Source organism: Neodiprion fabricii, chromosome 7 (genome assembly GCF_021155785.1).
Source record: "Neodiprion fabricii isolate iyNeoFabr1 chromosome 7, iyNeoFabr1.1, whole genome shotgun sequence".
In the NCBI taxonomy this organism is placed as follows: domain Eukaryota; kingdom Metazoa; phylum Arthropoda; class Insecta; order Hymenoptera; family Diprionidae; genus Neodiprion; species Neodiprion fabricii.
In genome coordinates, this window is record NC_060245.1 from 4,389,197 (window position 1) to 4,404,500 (window position 15,304).

General features: G+C 34.0%; 3 protein-coding genes across 5 annotated transcripts; 2 read left to right on the top strand and 1 right to left on the bottom strand.

Moving 5' to 3' along the window:
- Positions 1–85: 85 nt before the first annotated feature.
- Positions 86–2,362, top strand: LOC124186227 (protein stunted-like). 2 transcript variants are annotated; one of them, XM_046577739.1, is made up of 4 exons: positions 86–245; positions 427–557; positions 1,459–1,484; positions 2,242–2,362. In XM_046577739.1, exons 1-3 carry the CDS (start codon positions 217–219, stop codon positions 1,470–1,472), a joined length of 174 nt encoding a protein of 57 aa, XP_046433695.1. In that variant the 5' UTR covers positions 86–216; the 3' UTR covers positions 1,473–1,484; positions 2,242–2,362. The 2 variants fall into 2 exon arrangements, with proteins under 2 accessions (XP_046433695.1, XP_046433696.1); XM_046577740.1 differs by lacking the exon at positions 1,459–1,484.
- LOC124186226 (negative elongation factor D) lies at positions 1,238–6,721 on the bottom strand. The gene is made up of 12 exons (XM_046577738.1): positions 6,598–6,721; positions 5,552–5,733; positions 5,155–5,374; positions 4,952–5,059; positions 4,573–4,722; positions 4,343–4,473; positions 4,083–4,270; positions 3,384–3,636; positions 3,085–3,295; positions 2,751–2,891; positions 2,549–2,678; positions 1,238–2,457 (listed from the first exon to the last, which is right to left on the bottom strand). The coding sequence occupies exons 2-12, from the start codon at positions 5,731–5,733 to the stop codon at positions 2,420–2,422; spliced, it is 1,752 nt and encodes a 583-aa protein (XP_046433694.1). The 5' UTR covers positions 6,598–6,721; the 3' UTR covers positions 1,238–2,419.
- Positions 6,722–7,088: 367 nt separating this feature from the next.
- Positions 7,089–14,603, top strand: LOC124185990 (serine/threonine-protein kinase NIM1-like). 2 transcript variants are annotated; one of them, XM_046577276.1, is made up of 8 exons: positions 7,089–7,223; positions 7,426–7,484; positions 9,591–9,852; positions 10,170–10,384; positions 10,530–10,644; positions 10,941–11,231; positions 11,346–11,491; positions 11,605–14,603. In XM_046577276.1, the coding sequence occupies exons 3-8, from the start codon at positions 9,627–9,629 to the stop codon at positions 11,848–11,850; spliced, it is 1,239 nt and encodes a 412-aa protein (XP_046433232.1). In that variant the 5' UTR covers positions 7,089–7,223; positions 7,426–7,484; positions 9,591–9,626; the 3' UTR covers positions 11,851–14,603. The 2 variants fall into 2 exon arrangements, with proteins under 2 accessions (XP_046433232.1, XP_046433233.1); XM_046577277.1 differs by having other exon boundaries at positions 7,105–7,289.
- Positions 14,604–15,304: the final 701 nt, after the last annotated feature.

Below are 15,304 nucleotides of genomic sequence, written 5' to 3' on the forward strand. Positions count from 1 at the left end.
GCTCCGTAAGACATCGACAGAGCTAGTCACGAACTCGGCAGCGCAAAAGAGATACAAAATTATTGACAGCACTGAGAGCTAATTTCGGAACACATCCTTGGAAGAGCAGACTACTATTTCCGGTAGCAGTTCTGATAGCTCTTCCCCGATCAGTGCCTCCCGTTTGGTCGATTGAGATATTTTCTGGAGTAAACTTGACGTTGAAAAGGAATAAAGATGAGCGCGTGGAGGCAAGCTGGACTTAAGTAAGTTTATGCGCTTCATTTATTGTTCAGATAAAACTAGTCCAGTAACCTATGCCACAAGAGTTCAGCTAGAAATTCGTTTCACCAATTTTTTCTGTATAAGTTATGTAACCTAACATAATGTGAAATTAATTGATTAAGGTGGAAAACTTGAATACTACATTAGTATTAATTATTTCAGCTACATCAACTACTCGCAAATTGCTGCTAAGCTCGTTCGGCGTGCTTTGAAGCCTAACTTTCAAGCTGATGCTCTGAAACGGGATGATTCTACCGTCAAGTTTACCCAATGGAAGGATGGCAAGGCAATCAGTAAGTTGTCTACTTTTTCTTATCGTCGACTGGTTGTTCTATTTTACACATACGATTTACTTCCCACTCTGGTTAATCAAATTTGTTTAAGATATTTCTTATTTGAATGGCAATCAAAATTAACTTAATGATTTTGCTCATATTCGTCTACTTCGTATACACAAATACTTAATAAACACAATTTGACCCAGAGAAGAGTCGTTAATTCCAATTGATTTTTTTTTTTTTGGCAATACAAAGGCTGCACATGAATTTACCAATTGATTATATTGAATACAATTCGGTTCGGCTTTCATAGATTTTGATCACTTTTTATTGGGTTTCTTAACTACGGCAGTCACACAATTCTCTTAGTTTCCAATTAATAAAAAAACAGTTCACTTGGAATATGGAACAATCAGTCCTGTTTTGTATAGTTACAATACTTTAGTTAAATTTCCAGTTTGAACAGTTCAATTTATTCTAAAAATTCATTGAAATAGTTTGGTAATCCAGTTTTGTAATTTAAAAATCATCCAAATGATTTCTTGCATTTTTATTCATTTATTTTGACCTCATGACTTTGGCCAATGAGCTAATTTCACTATAAGTAAGAAATCCATTTTTATTCACTGTAAAATATAGCTACGAATATCTTTTTTAGTTACAAATTGCATCCTTACTTTTTTTCTTTCCTCACGATGCCTCTCATCTTTATTCATAAATAAATATTGCAATGGGTTAACAATATACTTTAGAAATCCGTGACCGATTCAAAGCTTTGCCTTCTGATTCAATCATAGCAGTTGAAGGATTAAAAGTTCAGATGTACTCCAAAGATTTTCACAAAATACTAACAATGTGACCCTTAATTTTAATATTTCTGATTTCTATTATCTGAGTAATTTTGTACCTTTTACAGCCGATAAATACTAAAGTCATCAATACGTAAGTTTATAGTTTCAAGTGTGATAAGACAAAAAACGCAAGTACTTGCATTTTGAAATGTTGTGAAAGTGTGAACTGATGTGTTATAATAATAATTATTTTAATCATTTACAAGTATCTATGTTTCATTATTAATCACGCATGGGACTTGATTACAATTTCGTGAAAACTAACCGTCTGATTCAAGATTTTAAGCAACTAATCCTTTTGTCCAAACAATCAACAATTGATTATTGAATTAATACCATTTGAAGGCATGCAATATCGGTTGAGAATTGAATTTTTTCCCTAAAACGAACGAAGCCCTAATTATGCACAGACTGAGAGTTATGACTAAGATAGACTGAATAATTTTTTGAAAAATCGGTATGATTTATTTCAACTTCAGTAAAAGTTTAACATGTTCATTTTATTGTACGGTGGTAAAATCTTTACCTAAGTTCCAGTTATTTCGCAGCTGTATACAGCCATCTGACCAGGCTACGTCTTGACTATTGGACTTTTAGTCTCCGCCATTGGTCTTATTATCCCATTATATCGCTCTTGCGTGTAGTGGATCATGTGCATAATAGTTGACAGAGAGTAGAAAGTCCTTGTCATAATCAAATAGTCGAAGTAGCCTGATCCTGTCAGTCAAGTAGATGACACTCTACTGCCATCATATTACTAATCAATAGTATGATAAACTAATAAATATTCAAAAAAAAAAAAACTTGAATTAACTAATTTCTGTTTAAAATGAATAACTTTGTTTCAGAGCAATAAACTACAACATTGTGGCACCATAGGGCAGTTCACCTGATGAATGCGGGTTGATTAAGAGTAATTCATGTATGATAATACCAGTTGTTATGTAAAATAAACACATCTTCACACAACCGGTAAATTTATTCTTTCGGTTCTCCATGAGCACTGGCGTCTCTGTTCTTTAACCGTCATCTCACAGCTGTGCCACTGTGTGCCTTGCAGTGAACTGAAAACAATGAAATGGATAGTACAACACTGTGTAAAGAGTAACACTTTGATGGTATTCAATTTGATGATGTAATGTTGGGCCAACGAACCTATGAACTCAGAAACAAGGTCGTTATCACCATCGCCACGCATCGTGCCTGTTATCTCATCGTCTTCCACCATAGGTAAAAATAGTTGGATAAATTCCGGAGTGTATGGTGGTGCAATAGCCTCTAAAACCTAAAATGCAGATACAGATTTAGTAAAAATATAAAAAACACAGATTGCTGGAAAAGCCAAATCGGTGCTTACCTCGGTGACAAAATATCTAATAAGGGAAACGTCAGTGTCACTGCGTTGCCAGCACTGCTTAATATAGCATACAACAGGGACAACACATCCTCGACTCAATAAATTGACCATTCGGTCTATCAGCATCTTTTTCATCTCCAACTGAAATATTATAAGTTTGTCAAATACTGGGTCTTGCAATAATCGGTTATAGGAAGAGGCTTGCAAACTGTGAAACTGTGGGAAGTCTGCCTTGCTCTAGAAACTTGTAATTTCACACAGATACTAAAAATGTCTAAATTTAGGTAATAGTATCATGCGATAAAAATATAACAACTGGTAACTAGGTATTCACCTGAACAAGTATTTCGAGTTCATCCTGTTTGCTCTCAAATAACTGCACCAAGAGTTGAAGCACTTTTGGATGTAAGAGAGGATGACAGGCTACAACCTCGTCCAGAAGAGCCAAATGTATAGGGCAGTGTTCTGTACTCAATTTAAAATACGATGGTTCTGTTACCGTACATGCAACCCATCTGATCACACCAACGCTCACCACTGGAAATCTGTAATTACACATTTTATAGTTTTCTACCAATCAATCGTTTCGGAATTACGAACCGTATGATTGCTTTGAGCTCAGATTGTGCTTACCTAATGCACTGATACAACGTGTTCAACTCGGCTATCAGTTCAGTTGAACCTTTATTAATATTGCAGATGTTATGAACTTTCTCGATGGCTTGCATCGTGGTTTTTAATTCATCTTTGTTGATCTTTCGTTGTGTTCCCTTCTTGGCTGGTGTTTCGCAAACACTAGCTGCATATGCCAGCAAGTTAATATACTTTGATTTATGCTCTGGGTTTACCTTTACTCCTGGCTTAAATAGAGCATCAACCAATAATTCTGTAGAATATTATACAACAATGAATATAGTAAAATAAAATTGTCCTGATTCACAGAAAAATAGATTTTCTTCAATCGACCGACTTCAATTTTTACTAAAACCTTCCAATTTTCACAGAGTTTCTAAATGCCAAAAATGTATTGCTACCTTGCCATTATATGTAATTCCAAAAGTGATAATCATTGCCTGAACCATTTTTGGAATATCGGGCATCGCCTTAAGCTCGTGACTCATAAAACATTTTTAGTTCAGTTCAAACTTTTTCACACATTTAAAAACTTTTCTATAACGAATAAAATTTTGTCAAACTTGGAAGATTTCTAAATATGCGATTTTTACAGCTTCCATAACTATCTGTATTCCGTAATTATCAGTCTTATTTTTTTTTTTATAACTAGTATGATTTGTAAGGGAGAATAACAGAATTAGACAATTGAATATTTACCTAAAAATTGAGGATTCCGAATTAATTCAACCGGAGGAGGTTCTGGGTTGGAGTAATTCCTAAACAATACTGTTATATCAGCTGGATTCAAAGTATTTCGTGATAACATCGAACCTAAGGCTTGACAAGCGCTTGGACTACCAGCTGCTCCGTTTAATGCCATTGTTATGGGAGTTACGTCGTGACGGCTGAAAACATATTCGTTGTCATGTACCAGTAGATCATATTAACCATAAATAAAACTGAATAATTTTTCTTACTTCTGTTGAGCGCACTTCGTAATTTCTTGTGAAAGTCGTTTCATTGTAAAACCGCCTCGAGGTTCTTGTGCTAAAATTTGTAACAATACTTGACTGTACACATACGTGTGTTGCCCATGACAAACCATTTTCTGTAAGTAAAATTTTATGGATCATGAGTGATGTTTATGATTTTTCGAGGTCTGAAAAAAATGTTACTACTTTTATTCTTATTATGAGGAACAACTTACGGCACATTCCTGTATGCTAGATTGCCAGTCCTCGGTATTTTGAAGGAATCCTGCAATGGCAGTTTTTAATACTCTTGAGAATACTTCTATTTGTTGTGCAGCCGTTGAAATGCTTGTTATTTCTCCTTGGAATCCAGCATCAGATATAAGCTAAGAGAATTGTCGTAATTGAAATGGATTATTTGATAACTTGCTATGTAGAGTATACATGATATTTTTACATCAATTATGTATAGTAGCAATTCGTGCAAACAACAATTTTGCGCAAGGAATAACTATCAAAATATCAATTATCAAATACTGGGAAGCTTTAACAAACTTATAAGCAGGTAAATAAATATTTTAAATGTTCTAATGAAACATAATTATGATTACTCACTTTTATGGTAAAATTTAACATCAAGCAATCAGGATATTCTTCAGCAAGTCTATAAATTAGTGAACGCCAAGTAGGATGTTGTATCATCTCTGTTAACCAGGCTGGAGTCTGTAAAGTAGAATAGAAATTTATTTACAAAATGATACATTTCAAAATTTTGAAACTAAGCACGAATGAAATTTGGAAAAAAAATTATAACTCACTTCACCCTCCTCAGTGAAAATTTTGTCAGCTTTTTTTGGATCAAACGTTTTAAGAATCATGTCTTTGAGATTATTTTCTACCATAGCTTGTACATCCGTTACTTTTACACCAGCAAGAATTAACCATTCGGCCAGAAGATTTGCCATCTGAGCACATGCCGTATAATTTTGAGACAATAATTCAATAACTTGTTCGGGATTACCACCTGCTTGGAAATATCTGAAAGAAAATACTCAATTGAGATGATTTCATATGCTTCACCAAGTGTGGATGGGCTTGGTCTTGTGTAAATAACCAATCGTAAGAACAGATAAATACAAATATACCAAAATGAAGCAAAAAACAAAATTAAATAGGAATTGTAAATTCAATGACCTCTCGGTTTGCTAATCTTACCGTTTCAACTGAGTAAATATACCAGGCTCCATGATGTAGTCCGGTGTTTTAAACTTGTCCAAACATTCTTTAAGAACATCTTGAGGATTATCTGTTCCATCGTCACCTCCAAAATCGTCTGGGCCACCTCTACCCATGTCGTCTCCCCATCCTCCTCGATCCTCATCATAATCAGTCTCCATCTAGAATATTAAACACTTTATTGACAGATAGCTATTTGGTTATTCGATATTGATTAGAAATTAAAATTCAACGTATCTGGACTTTATGCTTGTTACTTCGCTGAGAGAATTTCGAACAATTAAAAAAATATGAATATATGTTTAGATAGGACATGTTTCCTCAATTACATATGCAATAAATAAAATATACATAATTTTGGAGAAATTATAGGTGAAGAGTAGGTTCTATAGTTTCATATGGGATTAGGGACAATATTTAAGTCAACGCTAAGTTTTCTTTGCATTGTTAGCGATGAATGGTTGCTCAAATTTTTGAAATTTCAAAAGCATCACTAACAGTACGATAAGGCTAAAATATGTAACTTGACAATCAGCTTTAGAGCTAGCATTACCCGTGTACTTAAAGTATACTGGTACAAATAATTGCCTAATTTCTATCAAGAAAGTCTAAGATTTACTCAACTCCTTTGGATTGAAGTTTCTAAGATTATTTAAGGGTTTGTAACAGATAATTGTCAGTCAAAAGGAAATGCAAATAACCATTGCGAGCGATACGTGAAAACTGAGGTGCAATAAATTAACTTGCAAGAAGAAATGGTGGCATTAATAAACAAGAAATGAAAGATTGTATTAACTAACGCTGTGGTGTTTTCACAACAAGTCAACGGCAATTTTCAAGCTAAAGCTATCATCAAATTTGAGGTTAGAAATGTATTTGATGATGAAAAGTAGCTGCAATGTAGAGTAAATAGACAGTAATCCGGAGAAAATCACACATCCGATTGCAGTAGGAATATGTCTATATCTCTAGACGTATAGATAGAAAATTGATAGACTTTTACTGGATAAAATGAAGATTCTTACATCTCGCGCGTCAAATCGTATCAAGCGTTTCCCTCACAAATTCTTGTTATGGATCTGTACAGCAGTGAAGGCAGTGAACTTGTAAATTTAAACATGAATCAACGTCCCAGTTAATCGCCTCGATCTTGGCCGCCATTTTCTAACGAAAAAAAATAGAGGGAAATTTTGAACACATATAAGCAGGTAGACACGTTATTGATAATGAAGAAACATATTACAAGCTAATTTTCAACAGAAACGTTTATATAAGATATTTTTGAGAAAATATTCATGATGTTATCGTATTTGAGAAACCTGATCTAGTAAAAATGATGAAGTTGGAGAATAAATTGAAGTAACTCGGTCGATAAAATGGAACTACTGCATAACCTCCGGTGAGTTTTTTTGTTTCAACACAATGCAGGGTCGACAAAATTCAACCCGATGACGCTCTTGTACAATTCGATTATTCAGCGCACGCCAAGTGCAAATTCAAATTTCAGTTCTCGCTGGGTCGACGCGCGCGTTCAGTTTCAGTTGTCATTTGCGCTTGGTGCGCGCGGTTCTGCATCGTCCCGAGCAATGATACATCGATCATAACCTCATTAATAATTTTTCAGTATAATTGGATTCCCCGTATTCGTCATGTAAGCTTTTTTTATGTAAGACTGGGTGTAATCCAGTTGTTGTGATCGTTCGTCGTCAAAGAACTGGTGCGTACTGTGCTTCTCACAGTACTGAATTCAAAGGGTGTATCGACTGAATATTCCTAGATGTCAAAAATATTTCTGACAGTTCAGTCTCCCATCATCCTCTCGGTTGCATCAATTAAGTGTTCAATTTTTCCAGTTGTAAAGAATCGCGCAACGGAACGACATGGCCATTTGATCAAGTCAACTATAAAACAAGTAGGTATTTTTATACGTATAAATACAGTGATTGATATATACAATTCTACAAGTTTTCCACCTGTTTCAATGAAATTTAATTCAAGGTGAACGTCCCAATTTCTAATTATTTTTATAAGGGTAGTGGCAATGTTTTCATAAATGTAACTGACGCAGTGAAAAAACGAAAAGTGTACAAATTTTCACATATTGACGTAAATCTCTAGTTTTTCCAAATTACTGCATAAATACGAAAACTTGGAATTAGATGAAAGAAAATTCAAACGACACGTAGTACAAAAAATTTCACCATTTCTGATTAATCGAAAAATTCACACAAACGGTTTTTCATTCACAACGTCTAATTAATTTGTATTAAAAAATAATCTTTAAGGTACTTCAACGCACAGCTTAAACCATATCATTCGTTCCATATGTTAAATCGGATCTTAAGTAATCAGAAATTGGATCAACTATCTTGCAAGGCGATTGAAAACCTCCAGTATGCTATAAGTACCTACTTAGGAAGCCAAAACTAGTTGTAGGATGTGATTTGGTATTGATACCTTTGTTGCCACGTTTCAAACAGAGCTAGCAGTCTTATCACTCGCATTGATAACATTCTTAGCAGGCGTTTATTGTATCCAGCTGCCACACCAAGACAAACTTCATAGATCTGTAATTTCTAAAATAATCAGATTGAACTTGATAATCAAATTATCGATATGAAGTTGCATTAAATGGCAATCAATGCAAAACAAATAGTTGATTCTAAACCACTGACAATTTGAGAAATACAAAAAAACTATAAAAATTTCCATTAAAACAATTGAAAGTTTAAAAGATGGCATAGAAATTATTATTTAATGTTACAAAAGTTGATCTAAATTTACCGAGTCTCTGTGTAGATACAATACTTCCTAGTTCTGTTCCTTATAAGTAAAAGAAAAAAAAGTAGAGTAGAATATTAGATTATTTCTATGTTGTCAATTATATTTAAACGCAAAGTAAAAAAAAAAAGGAAACCAATCCAAGTTTTAAGTATCATTTCGGATAAATATGCTATTGCGAAGTAACACACTGTTCACCAAAGCTGACTTTAGACATATATCTAAACTTGAACTCCTGAACTTGTAATTTTTCTTTCATAATGTTATCTATTTTTACTCATGTTTACTCGGCCCTGTTTTGCTCGTGACAAAAGAATTTCAAGCATCCTGAAGCCAACAAAGTTGTTTATTCAATGTAAGATGAAGCAATCTCTGGTAATACACGTGCTTTTCATTTCAAATTGTGATGTAAAAATCTAGAGAAACCATAAAAATGAAATTTCAAAGTTTGTTATTTCTGATGGAAAATTTAGTGGCGTTTTATACTTTACTTGCTTCACTGATATTCAGGTAATGGATGTATAACAGTGTGTGTAATTTTATGCGCATAAATATTCTTGGTACTAAGCTCAAATTTATGGGCATAATTTATCACCTGTACTAAATATTGATCCATATTAGTCTGCAATTGAATAATTTATGTTACACCCTATATTATATTGGTACCAATTATTTTTGAACACATTCTCATGCAACTCGTTGAACATTTGTATGCATCTCATGATTCAATAATAACATATTATAAGCTCAATAGAATAATCAACCCGAACATTTGTTAGATCAGCCTATTATCTCTGATTGTATCTCATCTCTTCATTGCATCCTCCGGATCTTTCCACGTGAATTGATTCTTTGAATTTATTCTTTATTACCTCTATTCTATCCGTTTGAATTGATTATTATTTTTCAAAACGCCTCTGAGATGCAAATAATTTGAAAGATTTTCTTTTAAGGTCTTCGGAGCTAAATATTTTAGAAGAGCACTGCTAACTTTAAAAGTCTATAAACGTTCGTTGCTTTGCATCAAGCATGACTAAATTTTCATACCTTATGACGATTAGCAATTTATTTCTGAAAATCGATGCCTAGTTAGTTTATTGAATTTTTACTTATTCATTTATACAGGCGGCAAAATTAATGACAAAGTATAGATTACATATTTACGTGAATTTCCTTTAAAAATACCCATTTTTCTAATTTTTTAACACATCCTTTTCAAAAAGAGTTTAATTTTTAGGAGTATCCCGGTGTCAGCGAAAAAAATAACTGATAAATGAGGTCGTCCACCATCTGTGTACCCGGTTCCGTCCCTCTGGAATCACCCTTGCAAAATGACAATTTTATGCCAAAAAATGACGGACCCATGGATCCAATGGAAGATATGCAACGGCTGCGTAATGTCACGCTCAGCAAAACTGTTGGCCTGTACAGATTGCGCGGGGATCTTGGATCCGGGAATTTTTCCAGAGTCAAAATGGCCATTCATCATCCAACTAATGGTAAGTAAGTTTGCTTTACCTCATTCCACGCCGGTTTCGAAGTAAGTGTTACATTTCTGAAATTCAATAAGCTTTCAATCACGCCTTTGAATTGTGTGATCACTCTTGTTCAAATGAGTTTATGGCATGGTCATGTGTCGTTTGGCAATTTTATAATCTTTCCTCAGATCATATACATACTCAAATCAGATATGTGCGACAACTAATTGTAAAGAGCTCGTTGCGAAGAAAGAACAAAAAAAAAATGAATAAAAAAACATCATCTAATAAACGTATTGATAATATTTATGCATAAGCAAACTGATGTGAAATTACAGAGCGTGTGGCGATTAAAATTTTGGATAAAACGAAACTTGATGAAAAGACACGAAAGATGCTGGCCAGAGAGATAGCTACTATGGAAGGGATTTGCCATCCACATGTAATACGATTGTTTGAAGTTGTTGAAACGTTCGCAAGAATCTATCTTGTTACCGAGTATGCTTCTGGCGGTGAACTTTTTGAGAAGATCTCCGTTCAGGGCAGATTCAAAGTACGTGTGTTACTTATTAATGAATTACAATTAAACCCAATGCTCAGAATAACTAAATTGAAAAGTTTCAGAGACTTAAAATATTTTGATATGCATGAAAATGGCGGTCTGAGTATTATAAATTTATACGATATATAACTTTCAGGAAGAAGAGGCAAAGCTGTTATTTGTACAGATTTTATCTGCGGTAAAATATATGCATACCCTGGGTTTCATTCATAGGGACATAAAAGCAGAAAACGTTTTCTACGCAGGACCTGGTAAGGTAGATTCTCATGTGTCTCCACCATTTGGTAATGATAGAATTTGCAGTTGAAAACCTTTACATGCTGTTCCGAAATTACGAAATAGTATTTTTGCAAATGGGAAAATATTCGGTGATACTATGAAGATTGGAAATCACAGAGAGCATCTTTTACGGATAAAATGACACCAAAGCTAATTTTAGATACGTAGGATTCCAATAATCGACAGATGAAAATTTTTGCGAAGGATGCCAGGTATCGAGTAACTAGTCAGATTTTTTTTTACCATTACGATCACATTTTTGTTCAAGGTCTGATAAAACTGGGGGATTTTGGATTCAGTACACGTCTTACCGATGGGCCTGATCAGGTTTTAAAGACTTTTTGCGGCAGTCCACCGTACGCAGCCCCAGAATTATTTCGGGATGAATCATATCTCGGGCCCTACGTTGATATTTGGGCTCTGGGAGTATTGCTGTACCTGGTAGTTACCGGCACGATGCCTTTTCGGGCGCGCACTGTTCTTGGTCTTAAAACTCTGATACTTGAAGGAAAGTTTGTCACTCCTGACCACGTCAGCTTGCCCTGCCAATCGTTGATTTGTAAGCTCATTTTCACTAATCACTTGTACAACTGTTAAGCCGTGCTAAAGTCCCTGAAAATACAAAAGAAGCTTATCCTGTACACAGTCGTTACATGTGCAAATTACTTGATAGGTGGATTGTTGTGTCAAACGCCTCTGGAAAGGTTGACAATTGATCAGATGCTGGCGAGCGAATGGCTCAAAGATACTACCGTACCTCCACATACCCCGTTTCAAGATTGTCTTTTACTGCCTACGATTACCAGCGATCCTAATCAGGTATGTATATAGTGTTTGCATCGGACAGAAATTTGGCGTAAATACTGAATTTGAAATTTGATAATTCTGCAGTAATCTGGTTTATTTATAAGGTATACCATTGATTATTTCAGATTCCTGGAATCGAGCGTGTGGCTCGATTAATGTTGGAAAAATTAGGTATAGATGGAAATTTATTAGCGACGCATGCTGACAAAGGTCCGAGGTCCAGTGTAATTGGAACATACAGGATAGTTGTGCACAGATTAACAAAACCTCCACGGAACCCGGTGCAACCAGACACGTCGAGTGTCCCGAAAACATCGCAGTCGTTAATAACTAAGAAAGGACTGAAATCCAAGATGTGTTTGATATTATGATCACTGGATAGACCAGTAAAAAAGCATGAATAAATGTTAAAACTTATTACTTGTATGACCTAAGAAGATGGGTCTTTTCACTATGAAAATTGAGAGAAAATTTGGTTTGAAGAAACTGAACTTCCTCGATACTACGAATTGACCAGTCGGTGGAGACTGGCACTAGGAATGAGTCCTAAAAAAAACGAAACTATTAGCAATCGTATAATAGTGGAGGATATAAATGTACTTGGACTCTAATCCTAGAGGCAATTTGGAACAGAGGTATCCAAAATCAAGCTCAAACAGTAGTTTTCTTTGATTAGAGAAAAATTTGCAAGGTGTTTTTCAGGGCTAGCTCTTGGCAGCCCTCAACACCCGTACCGTGTAGCGGTAATAAGCTCGTGTAGAAATGTACTTCGTTTAAACGATGCACGATATTACATGACAAATTATTAAGTACAAACGTTATCAGAGACTATTGCTCATCAACATTATTTACTATTGTAACTTTTGACAGTTGCGTGTATATAATTGCTATCATCGATTTATTTTAACTCTCGAGGTGTGTACATATCAGGAACTGCTTCACAGTGATTGATCACGTTAACAATCTTATTAATAATACTTGGCGTTTAACTGTCAAATGCACTTCAACCTTGCACTTCAATTTATCTTTTTATTTTATCGTATTATCTATCTTTCAAGTAACATTCAAGTTATACAATAAAGTACAACTTGATTGTTACTTCGAAGATAAATATAAAATATTACCGTTTGACCGATTCATCGTAAATCCATGTATTTAAGTTTGAAGTTAAAGTTAAGTTAAAATCAAGACCACCGCATAAGCCTAGCGTAAGGAATATTGAATTTCATAGAAAATGATTCTATGTGAAAATTTCAGTTCACTTTGTGAATAACATTTACACGATCGACGGAACGACTTGACTGGGTAGAACAGTATCCAAATAATACACACAGCTTCTACCAAAAAGCAAAAGAGAGTTGTCCCCGGATAAATTATCCTTAGATAGTTGCAGTACTTTACTGTACTTAGTACAAATGAACGTTACCCCATAAAGAGGTTTAGTATTAGAATGGTAGCCTTATACTTGTAAATATTTTCGAGGCTGTAAGATACTATTTTCACGTACCTATATAGAAGCACAGAGTTATCGACTTGAATTTAAAGAAATTCTTTCTCTAACTCAACGTGGTGTAATATTGAAACTGGTCATGAAAGTGGGCTGTTAGATTTCACGTTTTGTTGAATTCAAAACGGAAATGCTATTTCTCTCAATGCCTTGAAGCCGTATCCTAGCAAATCCGTGTTGAAATAGATTTTGTAGCATTAAGAGGTGTTATATTAGGTGTATATTAGTTGTATATACCTTAAATTTATATTATTGGTCAAATTTTCGTGTATTCTTTTCTTTTATTCATAGATTTTTCCACTAATTACGTCTTTAGATGTGCTCAGGGTGAAAAATATTGTGTATCTTATAAGACAGAGTACTTGTCATACCATTTTTTACAAGCGGAATCTCTTCAAAATATATACTGAATTTGATTGAGAATCAACTATTTGGCGTAAAAACGTCATTTTTTTCAGTGTCAATTTTGATTCCACTTCTACTTTTTGTATTAATTATAATTCGTTATTTTATCAATTTATATTATAATTCCGTTTTCAAAGTGGCCTTGAATATCCAAATTTAAGGTATATACACATATATTTATGTATACAATATTAAACAACGTAGTTGCTGGACAAACTACGAAACATTATCAATAAGGATATTTTCCATAAGTAAAATTTCCGTTTGATTTACGTGCATTGCGCTGGCGCAATTTAATCGTATTGTTCAAGAAAATTGAATCAATGTCAAGACACTATTTTCTAGATATATTTCTTCAAGTTAACCCTACAAATTTCATATTATATAGATATGAATTGGATTCGCATGAATTATGGTGACGTATAATAAATGTGACAATATGAAATTTGAAATTCTATAAAAAAAATTGCTTTCGGCGTGCTATGATTTTCTAATAAACTGAATATGAACATGAGCTTCAATTCTGTAGTCGATGTATGAAAAATTTATCAATACGTACGATTATGGTAAATGACTGTAGTCACGCATTTTTCGTGGCTGAAAACCTTGAATTATTATTCATGCTTAAACGCATGTCACGCTTCAAGATTCATTTTAAAAAAATTGCATTGTGGTTTATTTACCATGTTTCCAATTTCCAGAGCACTAGCCTTTACCGTGACTATGATAATATATGAGGATATATTTCTCAAATTAAGTTTACGCGAAAAGGCTCGAGTATAATGGTTTTTAAGATAATAATTTCACTCTGCACAATCCTTTGAGAATCCACGGGTAGTATATGAAAAATCGAGAAACTCTTAATATAATGTTAAATTTCAATGAATAAAATGATTTTTTCTTCCTCTGAGAGAATGTGAAATCAGAAAAAATTGTGACTGTACATGATGATTTACGAAAAATGTGGAAAGGAAATTTTTTAAATTTACGCAGTGCAGAAATATATGCAGCCTATAAATTCTTACACTCTTCTTTTGAGAATAAAGTTTTCTACACCACTTTTCGTACACAAGACTCGAAATACTAATTGTGCTACCGTTTCAAAATGAATTATTTTTAATTACGCCTAATTTTTATCATATAATAAGTGTTACATAGTTATTGTTGTGTATATAATAGAATGCAATATGTGATAATATCGAATATACTCAGTGTTCCCTTAAAAAAGTTTTGAATTTATTATTGTCCAAAATCATTATACCTTTTTTTTTACAGGATTAAACTTTGAAAATACCTAATTTTATTCACTAATAGTAAGTCAGGCTTAGAGTTTGAAACACGAACTTTTCTACTCATGCAATATATAGACACAGTGAAAAGTCTCTGAGATAAATATGTTTTGGAATGTTGTAGACAGTTTACCGAATATGGCCAGCAAATAATTGTTTCACATTTGCATTATTGGTGAAATTAGAAAATCTAGAAGAGTACTTTTGGTGTTCTTTTTATCATCTGGTGACATACTTTCTTTCTTTGTCCAAATGGCTGAAAGGTCGACGATGTCCCTTATATCGTTTAGCAGACAGACATCAATGTGCAAACTTTTGCGCTCCTGCTGTACGTTCGTGTCGATCTGAACCGTTCAAACGCTAACAAATATCCTTTGAAAGATGTTGACGCTTGTATCAATTTCATAATCAAAGGAAAAAATTCAGACTGTATGTTTATAATGATTGAATTCTGCTTCTCACCTAACGTTTAGATCCAAAAACTCTGAATGAAAATCTGTACATTGGCTCCATCTTTTACCTGAATGTTTTAGCATCTCAAGCCTCTGTTGGACTGTTCGTTTGATCACAAGCTTTTTTCTCTGTTCTACGCTGAATTTTCAACACTCAAGACTCATTTTAGAT

Bases quoted from the DNA above. Each gene is read 5' to 3' on its own strand.
- LOC124186227 (XM_046577739.1), top strand. From the start codon at position 217: ATGAGCGCGTGGAGGCAAGCTGGACTTAA. The intron at 246-426 runs GTAAGTTTATGC...TAATTATTTCAG, and splicing joins TGGAGGCAAGCTGGACTTAA to CTACATCAACTACTCGCAAA.
- LOC124186226 (XM_046577738.1), bottom strand. From the start codon at position 5,733: ATGGAGACTGATTATGATGAGGATCGAGGAGGATGGGGAGACGACATG. The intron at 4,474-4,572 runs GTAAGTTGTTCC...TTTTACTTACAG, and splicing joins CTAGCATACAGGAATGTGCC to AAAATGGTTTGTCATGGGCA. The intron at 2,679-2,750 runs GTAAGCACCGAT...TCTGCATTTTAG, and splicing joins TTAGATATTTTGTCACCGAG to GTTTTAGAGGCTATTGCACC.
- LOC124185990 (XM_046577276.1), top strand. From the start codon at position 9,627: ATGAGGTCGTCCACCATCTGTGTACCCGGTTCCGTCCCTCTGGAATCA. The intron at 10,645-10,940 runs GTAAGGTAGATT...TTTTTGTTCAAG, and splicing joins CGTTTTCTACGCAGGACCTG to GTCTGATAAAACTGGGGGAT. The intron at 11,232-11,345 runs GTAAGCTCATTT...ATTACTTGATAG, and splicing joins GCCCTGCCAATCGTTGATTT to GTGGATTGTTGTGTCAAACG.